The sequence below is a fragment of the Oenanthe melanoleuca genome, chromosome 5 (assembly GCF_029582105.1).
Source record: "Oenanthe melanoleuca isolate GR-GAL-2019-014 chromosome 5, OMel1.0, whole genome shotgun sequence".
Lineage (NCBI taxonomy): Eukaryota > Metazoa > Chordata > Aves > Passeriformes > Muscicapidae > Oenanthe > Oenanthe melanoleuca.
In genome coordinates this window covers 40,377,256-40,399,078 of record NC_079339.1, presented here as the reverse complement: position 1 = coordinate 40,399,078, position 21,823 = coordinate 40,377,256, and the positions used below count along the sequence as shown (strand labels likewise).

The 21,823-nt window shown below is 39.8% G+C and overlaps 1 protein-coding gene across 1 annotated transcript in view; it reads right to left on the bottom strand.

Annotated features, from left to right (window-relative positions):
• Positions 1 to 21,823, bottom strand: part of NRXN3 (neurexin 3) — an 876,168-nt gene that overhangs the window by 623,921 nt on the left and 230,424 nt on the right. The window contains 2 exon segments of the mRNA XM_056493583.1: positions 12,087 to 12,470; positions 17,414 to 17,852. Coding sequence (XP_056349558.1) covers positions 12,087 to 12,470; positions 17,414 to 17,852 — 823 coding nt within the window.

Sequence of the window (21,823 nt, the reverse complement as noted above, 5' to 3'; positions counted from 1 at the left end):
GCACTGGTTGGAAAGAATGAACCTTAGCAGCAAACTGGAAACAACACCACATGCTTCTCTTCCTCACATGAGTCTGTGAATACCCCTTGTAACTGAGATTTGAGTTTGGGATCTGAAGGGTTTTTGGCTTTTCCCTACAGTGCAGTCGACAAAACTTTCCTTAGCAATGGTCTTTTCTCATAACACACACCACATAATATTGTTTCTAGTTTGCCTAAACATGGAGTTTGTTCCACAATTTTTTGAGATCTAGTAAAGAAGCTGAAGTATCAAAATGTTGCTATTTTTACGCCATTAACTCTTCTACCCTTCCCTTCAGTATGAGTTATTATAGCATTAAGAATCAAACAAAACTTATTGTGGTAATCACTGTCTTGTATGTTGTATAAATTTATTCATGTATTTGCTAATTAGGAAAACATATCCAGTCATTACCAGGATTCAGAAAGGAAAATAGGTCTTTTGAAGTTGGAAGATACTGCCAGGTTTTGATTCTGAGGCATAGATTTCACAAATTGATTCAAGCTAGAAGAAGAAGAGCTGGTGAAATGATGGAACTCCCTTCCCTTCCTGTCCTCTAACAAAGCATATTTCATTGAAGTGTAGAGCAGCCTGGCCTGGCTCTGCTGCTTTAGCCATCCTAGTTTCCAATGTCTAACAGATGGGATTTCCACCCTTTTTTATGATTCCTGCTATAGCAAAATAAAGCAAAAAAAAAAAATTAAAAAATAAAAAAATCCAAGCCTGTTGTTGTGATGGTATGATATTCACCATTTTCCTTTCTTAATTTAATCCAATATTCCATAATATGTCCTGTGAACTTCCTTAAACAATGCCCCTTCCTTGGGATGGCAGTCCTTCCACCAGAGCTGATTCATCATTCCCTCTTCAATATGTACTGAACTCTTCTAATTTTTCTGCATAATTTCTCCCTTCAGCCTCCAGATTATATTTCAATTTATTTTGCCAGTTTCCTTCATCTTGTTGGATTTTACTCTTTGCACTACAGTGCTTTCTTTACACATTTTATACTTTTATTTCTTGAATAGACATTTCTACTTGTGTGACTAGGAATACTTCTAACTAGCACAGGTGTAGCTAAGTACACAATGGTACTTCATTAGTACACAATTTAAGTGGTGTGGAGTTGATATTCAGGCTTTATTATCTTGGCAAAGGTCAATGGGTAAAGCTATTTAAGGTTCCTTTCTTGTGTGCTCTGTAAATCTCATATCACTATTGAGTTAAATACATCCAGCCAATCGCTGACACACCATACAAAATTTCATCATTTGTTTAGTGCCTTATAAAGGGCAATGAATAATTTTACCTTTTCAATGCCAAAGAAACAAGGAAGTTTTTTCCTCTTGAGTGGCTGAAGTACTACAGCATTTTATCTATAAAAGTTTGCTTGTGTATCTCAAAAAAAAACCAGCCACACACTCAACAACCACACAAGGATTGAATTAGGACTGCAGGTATAGAAAAGTAGAGAAGACAGAAAGTTACTGCTATTTTAAAAGAAAATCTCTGACCTTTACAGATTTAAATACACATTGTGGGTCTAGGCAATGTTGTTCCTTTGGGGATATGAACTCAAATTATCAATACACTACACCAAGAGTGGCCCCCATTTCTGTACTGATGAAGAATAAAATACTCTGTGTCAAGTAGCAGTAACAGGAAAGCTAGTTAGATAACACAAAAATAAGCATCATTAATTAGGATAGGTTTCCACTCATTCTCATGGCAAGATGTCTATTAAGCTTAAGAAAAACTATGAAACAGAGGGTCAAATATTAGCAAAAATAAACATTTTGCTGGTCTTCAGCTTTTCTCATTCTAGAATATGAAGCTTTTAGTGATTTATGATTTTTTCCACACTGCAACCCTTTTATGATTTTGGAAAGTCTGGGGGAGTTTTTTTGAGGCTGGAAACATAAGGCATTGTATACTTTTGTGAAGCACCAAATTAGAGAAGTCCCATGAATGCCAAGGCTTGTTTTGTGAGAAGCCCTGACCAGACTTACTCTCTAGCCTGGCAGAGATGCTGAACTGATGTGACACAACTCACTGCTCATCTGCAGGTACTGCAGATGGTGAAAGCAAACAGGACTACACACAGACACAGACACACAAAGAAAGGTAAATGACCTGCATTTTGATTTTTACAGCTTCTAGAAAAACAACAGTGTAAAGGAGAATAGATGGGCTCAGCAAATCATCACCAGCCAGAAGGAAAAGACAAAAGAAAAAAGAAATCACAGCAGTGTAAATCAGTCAGGGAGAAACGGCTAAATGAGGATGCTGATTGCTAATCTACATCCTGTCACTCTGACTTTACAAGCAGGTGAGCTCAAGAGGCCATGTGTGCAAAAGCAGCCCCATAAAAGCACTGTTTTTCCCAATCTCATCTGTATTCACAGTGGACCAGGTTTTCACTTTATGGCTGCAATGTTCCTGTTTCTTCTGCAGGTCCATTAGCACTGTGCACATTGCACAGTCAATACCAATTCCAGCCTACATTTTTCTGCCTTTTTTATTTGGACACAAGTCCTTCTGTCTGCTGGATTCATTACTCTTCGACATGGCTATTTGAAGTCTCCCTTTATGTTTTGATTATTTTTTAAAGCAGCCCAAGTGCCTTTGACTTAAATACAAAAATTAAAAGATAAATTGAAAACACTGAGGCATTTTAAAATGTCTTGATAAATCATTTCTGTTTCTCTTTAATCCTTTTTGTTTTCCATAATTTCTTTATGCGAAAAAGCTTGCAAGCTACAATACCCCTCCACCCAAAAAAAACAAAAAAAAAACAAAAACAAAAACAAACCAAAACCAAAAACCAGCCTTTGTTTGACAAAACTTCATTCATTCCCTTCCTTGTCCTCTTTTCCTATATTCCAAGAAATCTTTCAGGACATTCTTAGTTCTGCACCAGACATGAATGTGAAATTTGATCAAACTGGAAGGTGACAGAAGGAATCTGGCAGGCTTAGGGGAATGGCATACAAGAATTTGAACAAGATCCAGAACCATGATGTCACCTCAGTAAAAGGGAGGGCAACACAGACTGGATCAGGAGACAATTGCCACCCTGCTGAGTTCTGGACCATCTTCTCCTTCACCAAGGTGGCCAAAGGCAGCTTCTTCACTCCACAGCAGTGACTCCAGCATCAGACTGGGACTGGAGAAAGGAGAACAGCCAACTATCACCTGGGCCTTACTTTATTCATACCCTCTGATGACCAATCCTATGTTTAACATGAAGAAAATAAGGAATTATTAAAAACACAGTTTAGAGGAAAGCACCTTGGGTGCCGTGCTAAATCATCTTCTAGTAACACTTGATAGGGAGGGAAAGGCTAAAATTCATCACTGACCAGTCCTCCAAGGGACAGAATAATCAAATGCAAATACAGAATAAAGGAAATTTGTACAAATTGGACATGAAAGCTGACCAGCAGAAATGGGGTAGCAATGATCTGTGGTAGCATGTGTTTACATGAAAAAACAGATTGGAACAGAAGAGAACTTCACTGAAGATATGGTAATAAAATGGTGGAAACCTGGACATTTCTATGACTGGGTACTGAGCTGTTAGGCTTCCACCTCTAGGAACCAGAACCAGTACAGTAAGATTTGTGCAGACTCTAGGTATTATGAAATTCCTTAGTGTGCCTTTCCTTTGATCTATTTTTTTCCTCTTTGGTCACAAACATTCTCAACAGAGAGATTAAATAAAAATTAAAAAAAAAAATAGAACTATAAAATATTTGAGTCAGTTTCTGTATTCTTGTTTCCTTCCCACTATTTAGCAAGCACATGCCTTTTGCCAGTCACTTGTTCAGGGGGAGATCTTGTTCTCATGTGGCAGATGATACATGCAGCACAAATTCCATTTTGCTCAGCTTAGTTCAAACCCTGCTCTTATCCCTGGGCTGGGTGCACTAAGCTGCCTCATGGCTCTCTGTCTTCAGCAGTTTCACACACAAAGAAAAGGAAATCAGAGCTATAGAAAAAGAGTTCCACCTCTCACCATTCTACTTTGTACTTCTACCAAAGACTAGGCAAGTCAGAAAGACTGACCTATTTTCTAACCTCTAATGCAAATCCTTCTCCAAGAGATGACTAAGGTATATAAAGGAGAGCTACTCTATATATTTCTTATTCTAAGTACAAGCCTAGGGCTCCCAGAGCTGTCAATCTAACATGCTTTTCAACTGAGGGCTGAATTGTTATTTTCCATTTTACTGAATTAATGAAAGGTAGTGGATAAAAAAAATCACTGTATAAAATACCATATTTTTTCCTTTCTCAGCCGTTTGAAATGGGGCCTGTGGGTATTGGGGCAGTCAGACTTGACTAATTCCACATGACTCTGTTTGAATCCTAAACTCTGGTGCTTTGATACAACTTCCAACAGTAATCTCCTTCAACCTTCCCTGTGTTTCACTCCCTTTAGCAACATCACAGCAAGAAGAATTACAATTCCTCCTTGTTCAGAAATGGAAAAATGCTGTTGATAACAAGAACACAAGATTAGTGTGGTAGGTAACCCAAGGGTCCAGGCTGACCACAAGAGGACCTCGCCCTAACAGGCAGAACTTCAGAAGTCAACAGCTGTAGGACATTAAAAATGGAAGCATCATGAGATCAACAGCATTAATTATGAAGCTGCTTTTCTTGTACATGCTCCTTGCTGCTCTGTCCCTTCAGTGGGAGGACTTTTGCCTTAATGTATTGTATATCTCCTACGTTTTATGTTTTATCTCTTCACCGACTCACCACCTATAATCATGCCAAAGCAGGAAGTCACTCTGAAACTTGTATTAAGATTTGATTCATCACAAAACAGTTTCCCTCTTCTGCACCTTATCTCCCAATTTTAACCTCTTGTTCTTGATTACCCAGAAAAAAAAAAGAGGATGCTAGTAAGAAATTAAATAAAAATGATGAATATTATCTTTCCTTTACACATTCTCAGATTAGCAGTGAGAGTGAGAAGGGTTTTCCTCTGGAGGGCTATGCGTTGGAGTCTGGTACCAGGTGGCAGTGGATTCACCAGGACCACCCTGTGGGCTGCAATATGAGATAACTGCATTTGAGACATGACAGACAAACCAAGCAGATTGGGGGGAGCCAATACACACCACCAGATAAGATCTTTCCATGCCTGTGGTGATGGCTGTGCTCCTGCATATCCTCTCCATATCACATAATAGCCTCATCCAATCAATCAAAGTGTCCAAGGGAAGACTGCCTATCTCCACATGCAGAAAGAGTCAATTAAGGGAGCATCATGAATGCCAAGTCTTTCCTCTCCCCCTGAGATGAATAGAGGAAAAGAAATGAGACAGAAAATGCACTGTGCCGGTGCCTGCCTTTCAGCATGATGGCTTTGACTGGGCAAAGCAGGGAGATAGAGAAAGCTAATTTCACAGATAACATCTCCAAGGTTTATATAGCAATTTTAAATATTGGAAATAATTTTTCATGACAAATGAATGTACTTCATCCTGACTTCTTCTATCGAGATATTCCCTTTAATTGTAAGGACAATTGGCAGTCTCAGCAAAAACACAAACTGTGTGACTAGAGGGTATAGAAAGGAAGTGGGGTATGAAGCCATAGGGACCGAGATCAGCCACCAAGCTATAAAAGACTCAAAGACAGAGGCAGTCTGAAGCAATTCTTGAACCTTCTGTCATCAGTTTGTCCCTGGACACCTGACAAATCATCACAGATGTGGTGCATATTCATAGTAAGCTCATTCTGGATCCTCCATGTATACACTGTGAGACTGGACTATTAATGATTATTGACTGAAAACATTTGCCCATTTGGGGAGGCACCAAGGTGCTTTGCTGAGGCAGGTTTGCACCCCTGGAGGAAGGAGGGGAGCTTTTGGGTGTGTAATGGCTCGTCTGCATAGGTCACATCTAAAGATGGTGTTAATGCATCCTTTTACATTTATCCTTTCTTTCTCTTGCTTTCTTTTCCTTATGCATTTTCTTAAGTAATATTTTTATGCTTTCATGCTGCTATATTACCATAGATAATCAAAACTGCTACATACCTGCTTTCCATTGCAACTAAATAGCTCTAAAATAAACCCTATATATATATATATAGGTATGTTTTCAAGCACTGGCCATTTAGTGTCCTTTCACTATAATCCACCAAAAGGATCTATTAACAAGAACCTGTGTTACTATTGTCTTGTGGGGGAGAGTCACAACACGCCATCATGTCTCTTGCAGGGAGTAACCTGGTAAAGATATCATGAAAAGGTGAAAATGTATTTCCTTCCCTCATGATGAATTACCACCTCAAATTAAGCAAGTTTTACCAAATTCTGCCTCCCTCTGTGTGTTAGTTTTTGCTGGGGTAGAGTTAATTTTCTTCACAGTGAGTAGTGTGGGACTATGCTTTGGAATTGTGCTGAAAACAGTGTTTACCACATAGAGATGTTTTGTTTATTGCTGGGCAGAGCTTGCACAGAGCCAAGACCTTTTCTGCTGTCTGTACAGCCACATCAAAGAGGGGGCTGAGTGTGCACAAGAAGCTGGGAGGAGACACAGTCAGGACAGGAGGCCCCAACTGACCAAAGGGATATTCCAGAGCATGTGACATGGTGCTCAGTATAGAAAGTGGCAGGAAGGGGGAGAGATTTGGAGTGATGGTGCTTGCCTTCCCAAGTCACTGTTACACGTGACGGGGCCCTGCTCTCCTGGAGATGGCTGAACACCTGCCTGCCATGGGAAGGACTGAATTCATTCCTTGCTTTGCTTTGCTTGTATGTGTGGCTTTTGCTTTTCCTATTAAACTGTCTTTATCTCAAGCCATGAGTTACTCACTTTTAGCCTTTTGATTCTCTCCCTGATCCTGCTGATGTGAGTGGCTGCTTGGGGATTGGTTGCTGGTTGGGGTTAAACCATGACACTGTGATATTCAGTCAAAACTGACCTGCTATGACAAGCTGTCCTTCAAGCTGAGAGTTATTTGAACAACATTTTGTGCCTTGACTTTTTTATGGCTAACATTAAGGAGAAACTATTGTTCTGAACTGTCATTTATAAACCAGGAGAGAAACAAAAACATCACTATAATATTGGTCCTGTGGAAAAGGCCAATATTAATAAAAGTATCATGTTCCATAAGCATTAATCCAATGGTCTTACCTACCCATCAACATCTTTTTTACTGTTGTTCTAGTGTTCTTTATAGGAGTTGACAGTACACAAAATCATACAGTTTTGGGTAATCATATTTCTTGAACTGGGAGGACTTAATGAAAGCTACACGCAGCAATAAACAGCCAGAATTACAGAAGTTTAGAGAAAAAACAGCAGAAATTATTGTCTTCTTCTGTGCCACCAACTAACTATTCAGATGAGATAAGAGCACCTGGAGTGTAACAAATCCACATGCAGCACAGAAGTCAAGAGTTGCCTTAAATATCAAAAGCATATAATGATGGACTCAGGAGGAGAAATAGGAGGAACATGTGGATTAAAAAAACCATACCCATAACATTACACGATATAGGAGAGACAATCATTTGGTTTTTATACGGTCTCAGATTTTCCAGCTGCTCGGCAGATGCTGTTGGAGATTGTCACATCAATGAGACTCTTCGAAGTTAAAGTTCAACAGCATAAAACCCATGAAATGGTCTTTTCCCAAGCAGATGTAATCACCCTGACTGCAGAATTAACTGTACACTCTTCTGTACTGCAGATATCACAAAGGCATTAGACTGCAACAAATGCAGTAACTTGTTCTGGAAAGCACATATATTCAGAGTGGCTTTTGACTGAATTCATATATCTATATGAAAGTGAGAAACTTTTAAATTGTTCCTTAATATTGTTTCTCTTCCCTTACAAGCCCACCTTGCCTACACTGTCCTTACTGGAGGTAGCAAAACATCTAATGAGCATCTTGGGAATTGTTTGAATGTTAGCACAGAAGTTATCCCATTGAAGATATGAAAATAATTATAAGATGGAGGAATACATAGAGGCCTAATAAGTAAAATAATCCAGCATGCAACAAACAGTAGCCTTCTGGTCTGACAGTCAGTCTTTAAGGAGAGATACAAGGGAGCTAATCACATAAAGCCAGGCCTGTGTTTCTTGAGCAGGACTGTGAACAGTAGTAGCTGCCTGAGCCAGCCATAAAGGGATCAGCCACAAGTGTTATGAATGGATTGATGGCAAGTGAGAAAATTAACTTCTCACGTAAAATGCTCTTAGCAAAGTTAACATTCTTCAGATCATGTTTAATAGAGATTTTACCATAAAATTAGTGAGAAACAAATTGAAATGAGTGTGAAGGGATTTTATGAAATTTTTTTCTAAATTCAGATGGCATTTTATTTCTGCAGTTTGGAGACAATTTGGGGAACTATACAATAGGGACCTATCTGGTACTAGTAAGTCAGCAAATAGATAAGGTCTAGAACAGACCTATTTTCTAACATCTTACTTTATGACATGAAATAATAATAATTATTCTGATGTTTTGATTTTCTTAAGTCTTTGACTGTTCTAGATCTAGCAAGAATTAAAAGAATTAAAAACATTGCAGCAAAGACTGTTTTCCTAATGTGTCCATCTCTCCTGAGAACCATCAGAAAAGCTATTCTCAGCAGTTATCTAGCATTTCACTGCATACTCAGAAGGTCTGGACAGTCCAAAAAGCATCAACACTTCTTAGTTGCTTTAAACAAACCTTGATAGATGTGTTTATCATCAAACATCTTCACTAAAGCAAAAAAGAAATCTAAGCTGCTACCTGTGATTGAGACAGCAAAGTATGCAGCACTTATCCTGTGTAGTAAACGGTTCTGTAGGATTTCTTATTACCAGTAATTTTACAACACCTGCCTTCATTGCACACATAATGGGAAGAGGTAAACAGAGTAAACACTGCTGCAAAGGTACTTGGCAGATAATAAAATGTGCAGCCCTATGCTCAACATCACCATGGTTAACAGCACATGTGTTGCTGCTCACAGAGAGTTTACCACAAAATACAGAGGAAGGCTGGTTTGCTCAGGATGTTAGCTGTCCATCTGTGAGCCAACCCAAACAGAAACAAGCAGTGGTTTCAGCCCTTGGGAGAAGAACCAGAATGGGATACTTCTGTTTTTCTGCAATAAGCATTGGATGCAGCTCAGCAAAGGAGACGGCTGGAAAAAACTTTTTTTCCCCCCTTTACCTGGAAAGGACTTGGGCTGTGCTCAGTTCTGAGCAAATAACTTTTGAGGTTTAAAATATAAACCTCAACATCTTTTATTTCAGTCTGAAATTATCAGAAGTCTCATACCAGTCTGCCTTTTCCAATATTAAATGCTTCTTAAAAAAAAAAAAAAAAATCCAGGCAAACTGCAATCAAATCATTTAAGTAAGACAAAATGTTAAAATGTGAATGATCCACATTATTTGATTCTCATTGGCCTAAAATTATCTGATTTCCAGTTGTCTTTTGCTTTGTGCCCTTCCTGGGCTCCTGTCCTTTGCGGTGGCTCTCAGAGTGTTTCAGTAGAAAGAAAGGGTGCAGGGAGTTTTCAAGATCCACCAAACAGACCTCATGCATCTTTTTGAGCCCAAGGCATTTTCACTGTAGCTGCAGAAAATAGCTAATTTGAATACAACACACATTCCCTCCTCCTGCTTAGTTAATGCCAGGGCTTTGAGGTCCTTTTCAGAACAGTCCAGGGTTGTGAGGAGGTACTTTTAATCACAGCTAAGTAGTACACCGTGCTCCATGAGCCAGAGACCAGCTCCGACCTCTGACATCTGAAGTGCAATTAACAGGGAGCTGCATTGACCTGACAGAACTGATGTCAAACACTAACTCATTACAAGGCAAAGGGCAAAGACATTAAGTACTTGAAAAGACCCACCAAAGATCCTTCACAACTGCTGCACTAACCCACACTTCCCACCCTCCTGCATGTCTGCAACAGCCCTCCAGCCCTTTCTGACAAGAGTTGCAACTCACCCAAATTTTTCTTAGGTTCAGTTTGGACAGGCAGCTCACATGCAACAGGAGGAAGCATGGTATCCATCACATTGGAGGAATCTTTCTGTCAGTTACCTCAAAGCTTGCCCTGCATTTGATGATCAGAAAGCATTTGGGAAGCATTCCCATGGAACTGAAGATATTTTAGGTCTTTTATTTCAAACTAACCAGTAGAAGAGCAGACCTGTTGAAACAAGGTGCTTCAGAACAGAGAGGCTGCACTGCAGACACTCTTCTCTGGAACTCTACTCTTCCTGAAACTCTAGGATGCAAGAATTACTAAATACTACCAATACAGGCACCAAGGTTTGCTTGGTTTTTTTTTTCCCTAGTGCCTAGCACACCACAATCCAAAACTAGCAAACTCAGTACAAAGTCTCAGTATGCACTTGCAATTATAACTTTCATCCTAAATCCACTTCGCTGTGCCTGTGATTCATTTAAGAGCTATCCAAAGCTAAATTCATACATGCAGTTTTGTGGGGTAACAGTGCATTTATGGTAGCACTTCCTTTTATCATATTTGTAGAAAACCTTATCACACAACAAACTGGCCAAAACAACTCCCAAGGCTAGGGCTGAGAAGACTTTCATCTCATGTTTTCCAGAATTTTCAAATCCCCTGTAGTCAAAAGAGAGAACTACTGAGCTGACACTGGCATAGCTGATGTCCCTGAATCTTACATTTTCACCCATGTTCCCCCAGCATGGATGGTACTATTGATGCTTCAGCTGTTTTAAGACCCACTGGCATTTATCTACTATTGCTGCTTAGGGCAGCATGTAGTGAATTACTGACTGTGAGCAGTTTTACTAACAGATCTTTTACCCTAATACCTAAAAATCCCACCCATATGAAAAGAATTTTAGTCATTAACAAAAACTTTCTGCAAAGAAAAAAATCCTCTGTAGAGTATGAATGAATTACACATTTCAATTATGCCTAATATTTTATGCATTGTAGCTAAATTTCATGTTCTTCCTCATAAGTGGCATAGTACTATGATCAATACTAAAAAATGTACTAAGTGGGAAAGGTGGTGTTCAAATATTTACGACAGAACTTCAAAAATATCTGAATTTCCAGTTCTAAGACACATGCTAGCACCATGGTGCCAAATCAGGTGATATAAAGAAGAGACTGAATTAATTCTTGGGTATACTGTGAATGCAATTTAGCCCAAATGCAGTGCTAATGGCCAAATATTAACAGAAAGACTGATTTAAATATAAGAAAACACCCTCCAGGGATGTGGAGGGTTTTTGTAACTGATCTTAGCCCTATCTTTTTCTGTAAAACCACTCACCTACCTCATTCTGATGGTAGAAGTAGTATAATAAAGATAACAACAATTAATGGAACCACATATGTACTTGAGAAATACATAGTTCAAATATCTTCCATTAGTAAATGCTTTATATGGGATCTATAACACACAGACAATTTGCCTGCCTACACAAGCCTCATATTTCCAATCATATGTCTTTATATCACAGCTCTGTATGAGTACAAATAAGATGTAGAGAATCTCCCATGAATCTCCTACAGATTTGCCTTATTGGAGATGAACTTGATGACATGCTGCTTTTAACACTGTCCCCTTAGCTGGCTTTACTCATAACCAGCCATTAAGGAAATTCTACTACACAAAAAAAGCAGAAGCCTACAAAGAACTGGAATTCATCATCTGTCCCATGCAAGAAAAATCTCCATAACTAAAGTTCACAGTTGGTACAGTTTCCAGTAATTTGTTTGAGATTTCTTACATGCAGCTGCATTTTCCACCTCAGGAGACAAATCATACTTAGCCAAAGAATCTCTGGAACTTGAAGACAAGATCTTCAGAAGGCTTAGGGAGTGAAGTGGCCAAGTAAGCTCATGAAATGAGAGTGGAAAAGACTGGAAGGCAACAATCAGAGAAGGGGACTAGAACTTAGTGTTGGGAAGACCAACAAGAGCAGAGGAGAGTCTTACAGGAACGCAGGATTTTGTTCTTGTTCCCACACACACCTTCAGCTTTGTGTAACCGAAGTCAGCAAACCCAGCTTACCTCGCTCACACGTTCTGCCCCAGTAGCCAGTGCCGGTGCAGTCGCAGATGAAGCGGTTCCAGCCATCCTTGCAGACTGCATTGTTCTTGCAGGGGTAGCTGTCACACTGCTTGGTGCTGAGGCGGGAGCAGGAGGACTTGACTCCAGCGGCATTCTGCGCCTCTGCCAGCTGCCGGATGTTCTTGCTCCGCCCGTCAATGAACAAGTCTCGGATGCAGCCCACGTAGCCATAGTTCAGCATTGCTGTCCAGAGCTCTGTGGGAAGGATGAGTCCTGCTCGGTTCTCTGGCAGCCCACCGAGGTACATGTCACCTTCCAGATCGAGGATCTCGCTCTCCCCGCTGGCAGTGAACGGGGTGCGCCGGCTGTTCACTGATATAGTACCTGCATGAGAAGAGAAGGGGACATCAACACTTGCAACTGCAGACTCAGTTTAGTCCATTTCTTCCAGTAACTGAGTGAGGTTTAAGGTTCAGCACAGGAGTGAAGATTCTTCCCTACTCAAATGGCATTCTAACAGTGTCTCCAACACAGCTCCCTCTCCTTCACATCAATGACTGATCATCATGTGTCTGTACCCCAAATTGCATTAGAAAGCCAGAAGTAGAACAATTCAATTGCTGAATAATAACATGTAAAATTTGAGCATTATTCAGTGGTATTCATCCAGCAAAGCAAAAACTTATTGAAAACACACAGGAGTTTGATGGCATAAAGACTAGAGAGAAAAAAGGACAAGCAAAAGCATTTTAATGCCCACTATATAGCTCCTTCAGAAAACAATCAGTAACTCCAAACCTGGACCTGGATGATGGACCAACACAGACATGTTAGTAACTGACATGGAGGGAATGGCTGATGCATTGGAGGAAGCATTGGATTGCCATTTAGAGAAACTATTGCAAGGTGGAGCAAAGGACTGATAGCAATGTTTGATATATATCAAAACCAATAAATACAAAGTCTTACACCTGAGTCACAAAAGCCTCACACATAAGTACAGGCTAGTGACCAGCTGGCTAAGTAGCAACTCTGCAGAAAAGGACCTGGAGATATGGCAAACAACTTGAGCATGTATTAGCACTGTGAACTTATAGTTGCAAGAGACACGAGCTGCAGTAAGGTGTCCTGGTTCCAGCCAGAGCAGAGGTAAATCTTTGCAGGAGCTGGGAGGGGCATGGACAGGGGAGCAAGTGTGCAGTGTGACTTGCAGAGTGTCAATGGGACCACTGAATGGGAGAGTACCATTCCCAAGCCACAGCACATGGCAACCTCCAACTCCATAGAAAGGATGTTTTTCACCACAAGAGTGGTCAAACATGGAAACAGAAACCTCAGAGGGGTTTACCAGACTGAAGGCATTCAAAGCTCAACTGCACACAACCCTGAAGAAAGCTTAGATTGAGCTAGAAATCTCCAGAAGTTTGTCCCAAAGTAAAATATTGTTTGGATTTATAAAGAAAGTTTTCTAGTTTCCATTTTATGCAGAAAAATTGAGGAAGAGAAAGACAAACTTATATCTGAACAGCAGTTTTTATTAAAACTGTGATAGCTTCCATATGCTCCAAATCAAATGTGGGCATATTGCACTAAGGTCATTCACAAGTATTTTGAGAAATTGTCCCAGCACATAAAATAATCAGAACATATAATACAGAAATATAATCAGAATATGTAAAACAGGTACAGAAAAACAAAGTGACTTATTTAAGGTCAGACAATGCATCCAAAGAAAAGCAGGGGACATAATGCACATCTCTCACATTCCAGAGCAGTGTACTCTTCTAAAGAGCATTCAGCAGTTTTTGTGATAGGGATATCTGCCTACTGGACACTCAGATCTAAAAATCAGCAATTCACTGTCCCCTAGCTATAAATCATCACATCCAATTGCCTTGTCATTAAGACAGTCTGTCTTCAGAGACACTATCCAAGCTTTAAGATTAATTCCACATCATTGCATTTTTATCAGACACCCCTACAATAAGGAAGAGTTAATAGAGTTAACTCTGTTTCCTCTGTGAGAAAGTACAGTCATGTACACACAGCTTTTCTTCAGCTGTAAGAGGTGTCTTCTTAGAGAACTGCACATATGACACAGAGACAAGGTATTCCATGTGTGTGATGTTCTGTAATAATTGAGGAATAATGTCGGAGGCAGCAGAGTGTCAGAAGCAACAGAGGCATTACAAATTAAAGGCTCAACGAGAACTACAGTTATTTGATGAATCATTTTGTATCAACAAGCTGGAGAACCACAGGCATTTTCTCTTTTATAAAATAAGGAAAGAGAAAATGTGACAATACAGAAACTTCACACAGGCAGCACATCATGGAGCCACGGGAACACAACTTCCCTTCCAGCATCTCTACTGCATTTCTCAAACACAGCCTGTGGAGTGCATATTACTCTAAAGCTTAGAACCAAAATACTGGAGGACTGAGCTAAGACAGCTGCTACTGTGGAGAGAACAAACATGTGCAAATGCCATAAAGGTTAAAAAAACCCCAAAAAGACAAGAAACATTGGATAATATGAAGTGTAAAATCTGGAGAAATGTGGTGAGATGATGAACAAGAAATAGGCTAGACAGTAACCTAAACATTCTGAGGGTTTTGTACCCTGCAATAAATCCTGAAAGGAGATGGCAATAGTTTGGATGAACAGCACTTTTAAGACCAAGCTGCTGAGATGGAGAAATTCTGTATTGATCCTAGAAAGGAGCACTCACATAAACTGATACTCCTTTTTTCTTTCTCCTCCAGAATTCCATGTTTGGAAGCCACTCTGCTTCAAGTAGATCCAAGTCCATCTTGAGCAATCAGAAGCATCTAAGCATCTCCTCTGCAGTGTCATAGTTACTTTGTGCTGAACTGAAGCACAGACCAAAACACCCCACTGAGGGCAGAACAGGGACACCAAACAGAGCACTGATACAACTGTAAATCAAACCATCCAGTAAGATTTTTAGTGTCTGATCAGGTGTATGTTTTATAGCTGATGACTAGTTGAAAACATTGTCCTGCATAACATGCTCACTGTTCCCCAGCTAGAAACTGTGACAGGTTTTGTGAAGCTGGTGGGAGCTTTCCCAAAGGACAGAAAGGTTACAGGATGTTAGGTGTCCATGTCCACACTGCCAGAGTAGAAAGACAAGAACAGGTTTTGTTGCTCTGGCAGCCAACACAGACTGAAGCGCACACAAGGCCTAATGGGACTAGAGATGCCAGAGGTTATCTGAGCATGACTGCCAAGCTTCCCTGCCTCAGTGCACTGCAATAGTGAATACTTGGATTTTTAAGCTATTTTACTAAGATCAGCAGTACCTGAAATTTTGAGCTGTTAGAGAAATGGGGAAAAAAAGGGGAGAGATGACACCTAACATAGGCCTTGCTGCTTTAGTATGGAGAAACGGAACTTGCAGGTCAGTAGCCCATTAAACTCAAATGGGTGGTTTTAGCCCCCATTAAGTAAATCAATTGTTTCAGTTTCCAAATTATAGTCATCTGTACTAGGGTGAAAAAAAAAAAAATCTAACCATTCTCCAGGCCACATGTTGAAGAAAAGCCAAGGACTAAACCAGAAGAGGTCTTGAACTTCTTTCTCGCACTTACCCAAAGCGTCATTGGATGATAATGACTGAATGCTAAGAACTTGATGCCAGTATCCTGGTTTTCTCAGGACACAAGACATCAGTTAGGATCATTAATCAAGTACTCATTGTGAGCAGAAAACACAACCAAATAAAAAGAAGGAAAAAAAAAAAAAAGACATCATGCGGACACGTTCTTTCTTTCTTTCTTGTTGAGAAAACTGTTTCTAAGTCAAAATCTGTTACCTCTAATCAGTGTCCAGAACATGATAAACCTCCCTGACAAGTGACAAACAAGTCAGTCCTACAGTGTCATCCATCAAGTGCAATGGATGCGTCTGTCACGCCCTCCTGTGAATGTGTCCAAATGAAAATGTGTCCCTCTTCATAAGGTTGTGCAAACATTCTTTGCATAGAGCCTGTGTCATTTCTGTCTCTTCTCCCTCTGCAGCTACTTCTTCAGGGATGAGACAGTCCCCAAGTGAGCAGGCAAAACTGAAGTTAGTACGAAACACAGCTAATTTAGTTTATCCCTGGAAGTTAATTAAATTTTAGCAATTCTAAAGAAATCAAAGCTGTACTTATTTATTTATGTTCCTTTATACAATGGCCCTATCAATGTCTTTAGGAGATAGCAATATATAACCACACATATTAAGTCCACGCAGAGCACCATGCCAAATACAAGGAAACTACTCACATCATCAAAGGAAAAAACAGCTCCAGGCAAAGACCTGTTCAAACAGCTAGGCCCTGCATGGTATCTCAAAGTCAGCTCTTCTAAAAACTCAAGGGAAGCAAATTCTAGCACTGCATTCCCTACACTGATTGTATTCAGCAACAGGAAACATAAAATTAGGGACCTAAAACTATCATCTGGAGATCACCAGACAAATCTCAAATCCACTGGCAAATGTAATCAAAATTCCTTTTGAAGTGAAGGCTTTGAGATGCCAAAGGTTCAGAAAAAATTGAAGTACAATTGTTATTCTCTAGATGAAGCTACAGTATATGAGCATTTTTGCTTTCCTCCACAATTTCAGAGCAGAGCATGAATATGTTAGTTTGATATTCATCACAGGAAACAACAAAAGTATCTCTTGGCAATAGCATGGTAGGTGTATTTTTAGAAATAAACTAAAACCCATATTCAAAAATAAGAAGCTGCAGAGAAAGAAAAGAAGCATCCACTGAACGCTGTCTCAGATTTTAAGACTATAATCTGTCATCCAAAAGAGTAAAGAAACCTAACTCAAAACTCCAGGATACTAAAGGAAACAGAATGGGATTGTTGCCGTAATTTTGTTACTGGTTGTGCCCACTGCTCTTATATTTCTCATGACAAGATCCCAAATGCAGAAACCCAAAGTAGTTAAGTAAGAATTTCTCAAACTGAGAACAATGGTTCTGAAGGACCTTAAACCTTACATTGGCCTACAAAGAAATCATTACTGTAACTATGCATGCAAATGCAAATCTGATGATTGTGAGTAAAATATTAACAGATTACCTCTGTGATGTGCTATCCAAAGTTCACACTAAACGTTTAATAAAAACATTTAATGAAAACCATTCACATCTTTGCCTTGCTGGATAAACATCACTGGAGTAACACTAAGCTTTGTTAAGGAGGTGACTCATATTTAACAGGTTTTGAATGCTCTGAGAATAATTACACAGCCCTAGGTCTGAATCTGAAATATGAATCTATATAAGAAAAAGTTGTAACTCTACCTGATCTTCCATCTCGTTGAATATCCACATGATACCACTCTCCATCATTGGCTTTCTTCTGGGTGGCCTTGACTTTAATGGTCCCAGAGCCCATGTCCAGCAGCAAGTAGAGGTTTCCATCTAGAAGCTCAACTGCAAAGAAGTCTACCTTTGTATTTTTCTGGCTTCTGGTATCTTTCCTCTCCTGAGGCTTGCCATGGGTGAAAAGGATCAGTCCATTGGGTTCAGTGGTTCGGAAATCAAATGAGATGGAGCCCATCCTTTTGGTATTCCATTTAGGCAGACTAATATAGGCCTCAGGTGTCTCAAAGCTGATGGGATCCAGTGTAGCCACATTTTCACATACGAATTTTACTTCCCCATAGATCTTCATCTTAGTATCACCAATCCGTGCCAAGCGAGACAGCTCCAGACGAATGTCATTATTCTTATAAACAACCTGCCAGACACAAGGAAAAGGATCATACATCAATCCTGCATACAATACAAATACCCTAATTACTTTCAGCCATGGGAGATAAACTTTTCCCAAAAGGCAGTGGGGAGAGCAAAGGAGAGAGTGCAAGAGTCTGACATCATGGCAGAGGGTGTGAGCTGAACCAGAAGAGTGTATAGAAACGACAGCAACAGGTACTTTGCAATGACTATAGATCAGATATGCAGTCAGAACAGAATATTTAACTGAAGGGCAGTCAGAACAATTAACTCTAGCACAGGCCCACTCGGCTGTAAAAGCTTCTGTACATAACATCCAGTGTGTGTCTGGTATCATGCTGCTATATTAGCATAAATTCCATACAAAATACATAACAAAGTGTAACCTCCATGTCCATCTCTACTAGCCACAGCAGGGAACCTGGTACCACCACTGTCATTTCTCTATTATACCTATAGCCTTCTTAACTACTAGGAGAGAGATGAAAAAATTTCAGCACGTTGCTGTGAACTGTTAGTGATTGCCCTGTGGGTCCCAAAGAAAAAAATAATTGAGACTTAAAATTTCTCTGACCAAGAAATCTTAGATCTCTACTGACACAAACTTGCTATGGAAATGTCTTTACAGCTTACCCTTACTTCAAGAAACTAACAATTGATGTGCTAACACATAAAAATCTGTACCTTTTCAGTGCCTGGACTCTCACTTTCTGTGGGTTAAGGACCAGAACTCTGGGCTCTATTGCTGCTACATGGATTGAAATCAGCCAAGAGAAGAGACTCAAACAGGCAAGCACTCCTGAGCATATCTGGCTTACTCAGGAGACCAGGTCTCCTACTCTTCTCTTTCTCTCAGACACAGAATTAATTCCTGGAAAGCAGACTTTGCCCCACACCATTCTCACAGAACAGGAACTGGAGAAGGCACAAAATTGAAATACTTGTAAACTGTACTTCCTCTCAATCACCTTCCACGCTTGCTAATGCAGAGCTGGCATGTACAACAAGCAAAACCACTTATGCAACTAGCACAATTTTTATACTACTGAAGACTCTAATTTCTTCTCATGAGTTATTATTCTAAAATACTTTGTGTCTTTCACATATAGCATATACACGCACGCATTTGATTTCTGCTTTCAAAATCCTATCAGGATGAGTTGTCGGCAAATTGTCAAGGAAATAGAAGGGAAAGAAGATATGCATTGTTAATTCTACTATTAGGACAAGAAAGTCAGAGAAATATATATGCAGTAAATATTAAAAGGCAAATGAGAGAAAGAATGAGGGATAAGCTTATAAATTCGGTAACTTCAGGATGAAGAAACAAATGAAATCATTATTCAATACGTTGATAGTTATCAAATAATTTCCAGCTTTCTCTAGGTATTAAAGGAGAATTTCCCCCGTGCAGTCAGATTCTCCTGTAGCAAAGGCAAAACACAGAGTGAAAGGAGAAGCCAGTTGTTAAATCCCATTTGGAGAAATGGCCCAAAGCTCTAGTTCTTCCCAGCAGAGGACAGTATTGACCCACAGTAACTTGTTTTGCTCCAATTCCTAATAACATGCTCTGCCCTCACACAGGCATCAGAAACATCAAAGCTGTTAAAATCTGAAACAGGGATAAAATTCATTTGTATTGTGTAGTTCTATTCTACAGATTAATCGTGTCAAATGCTCTTATTAAAGACCATACACCTCCTTCCACTGACACAGCAAGGGGGTGCATTAGAGCCTCCTCTCTTACCAGACAATGAGGTGCACTTCAGACAGGCTTCAGTTCTGAGCACTGCATGAAGTCCTGTCTCTGCTTCTCAAGCAGAAAGAGGAAATAAATAGAGTAACTAAAAGGATAGAACAGGATGCTTTATGAATGTAGGCTGAAAAGGCCAAGCTCATATTTGGAGAGGACTGAGAAAAACACGATTGAAGTTTACAGAAGATGGAGAAGGTTAATGTAGAACTGCTCTTTGCCAAACCCAGCAGTAACACAGTTAGAGGCATTTCCTGAAGCTTGTATGAAATCAGCATAAAATGGATTTTTAGAAGTACTTATTTACATGGAGGGTAGTGAACTTCTGGAACTGGCTGCCAGGGGAGGTGATGGAAGTAGGGTGCAACAGAAGACACAAAAATAAGCAGAAATAACAATGGACAGCAAGTCCACAAACTGATACTAAAGGAAAAAGGAAGGAGAGTGTCTTCTAGCAAATGTAAACCAACAGCAGTGGGTGCTGTATGAATGTAAGGGAATGCACACTGACAGCAGCCATGGTCATGTGCTCTCCCTAAACAGCACCTGCAGCCTCCCCTATTGGAGACACCATGCTGGCTGCATTGATGGACCATTCTTCAGGCCCACAAGGGCTTATGACTTAGGTGCAACACTGCATTTTCGGTTTCATCACAAAATGGAGTTGATCTGGTGGGCAAGAGAATGCCAGGCTTGAATGAGCTGTGGCTTTAATGATCCTAGGGGAAGAGAGCTGCCCTTACAGGATACCACTAACAATTGCTCAAACCAACACTCCTCTAAACAGCATCTTTCCATTCATGAGAGGAGCAGACAGGTAGCACAGTACCCTACACGTGGCTGATGGTTGCTGGGCTGTATCTAGCCATGACTCAGGGATCTGTTCAGCAATCTCTTCATGTTGATGGTAGGGGGAATATCATGCCCATAAGCAGCTCCCACACACAGTTGAGTCACATACAGGTTACATCTCCCTCTGATGTATTTGATTCTTGAGTAGCAGATCCCATCTTTTCTGGGGAAATGCAGAGGGTTTGCCTCTGAGTTTATTTGAGGTGTGATGCTGACTGCTTAATGTTTCATTAATCATACAAGTATCACAGCTGGAGAATCCTTGAGACAGAATGCTTTCAAAGGAACCAGAAAAAAAAAATACATAAAGTTAGCTGTAATCAGAAAGTGACTAACAATGAAGAATCTGAGGCCAAGAATGAAGAGACCAAGAAAGCAAGCACAAAGGAAGACCTGGGGAGATGAGAAAGGCTGTTGAATACATACAAGAGTTCTGAATTCAATCTTTACAAAGAAACATATCCACCCCAATCTGCATTTCTGTTGTTCAAATGTTGTTCTAAATTATTTTCTTTTTAAAAACCCCAAAACAAAACATCTAGCTTGAAAAATCTAAAAAAGCAGCTGTATTTATGGAAAAAGTGCAAGCGTTTCCATAGATGACTTGAGTATTACTGACAGACACATTTGGACATCAACATCATGATGTATAATCAAATACACCAGAACTCTCATCATAACAATAAAAGGATAGAAATAATGCTTGAGTGTAAAACTAATGTGAATTCCTGGCAGGAAGAGTGAAATGCTAAGGCAGTTTCTGATAATGGCAGTTCAATTGTTAAACCAAAAGTTCAAGACTGAAGAGGGAATATAATTAAATGACTGGTATGCATGTCCCATAGTGGAGAACATTCAAATTCAGTCTGTTTAATAGATAGAGGTTAAAATGTGATTCGATTGCAATCTACAAGTACCTGTGCAGAAAATGGAATTTGGTAAGAGAGGGCTCTTCAATGCATGTGACAAAGGGACAATGAGATCTGGGGGCTAGAGACTGAAGTTAGGGAAATTCACATTTTAAAATATTATGACTTATTTTTACATTACGGCAATTTGCTACTGAAATAATTTACTACAGGTTATAGTGTATACTCTGCTACTGGCAAATTTAAAATTAAAATAGTATTCTGTTTTCTCTAAAAGACATAGTGAGACAGGAATTAATTATACAGCAAATCAGCCTAGATTATCATAATGTCTCTTTCTGGCCTCATAACCTATGAATCTTTCTGTTTTAATGAAATCAACAGAGGCTTCAGTGCAGTTTGCAGGACAGATGAAGCACATCTTCCCAACTACTAAAACTGCCTGGTAAAGGAGAAGATGCTATTGTCAGCTCTGGTCTTACTTGTCATCAGTGCTTTCAG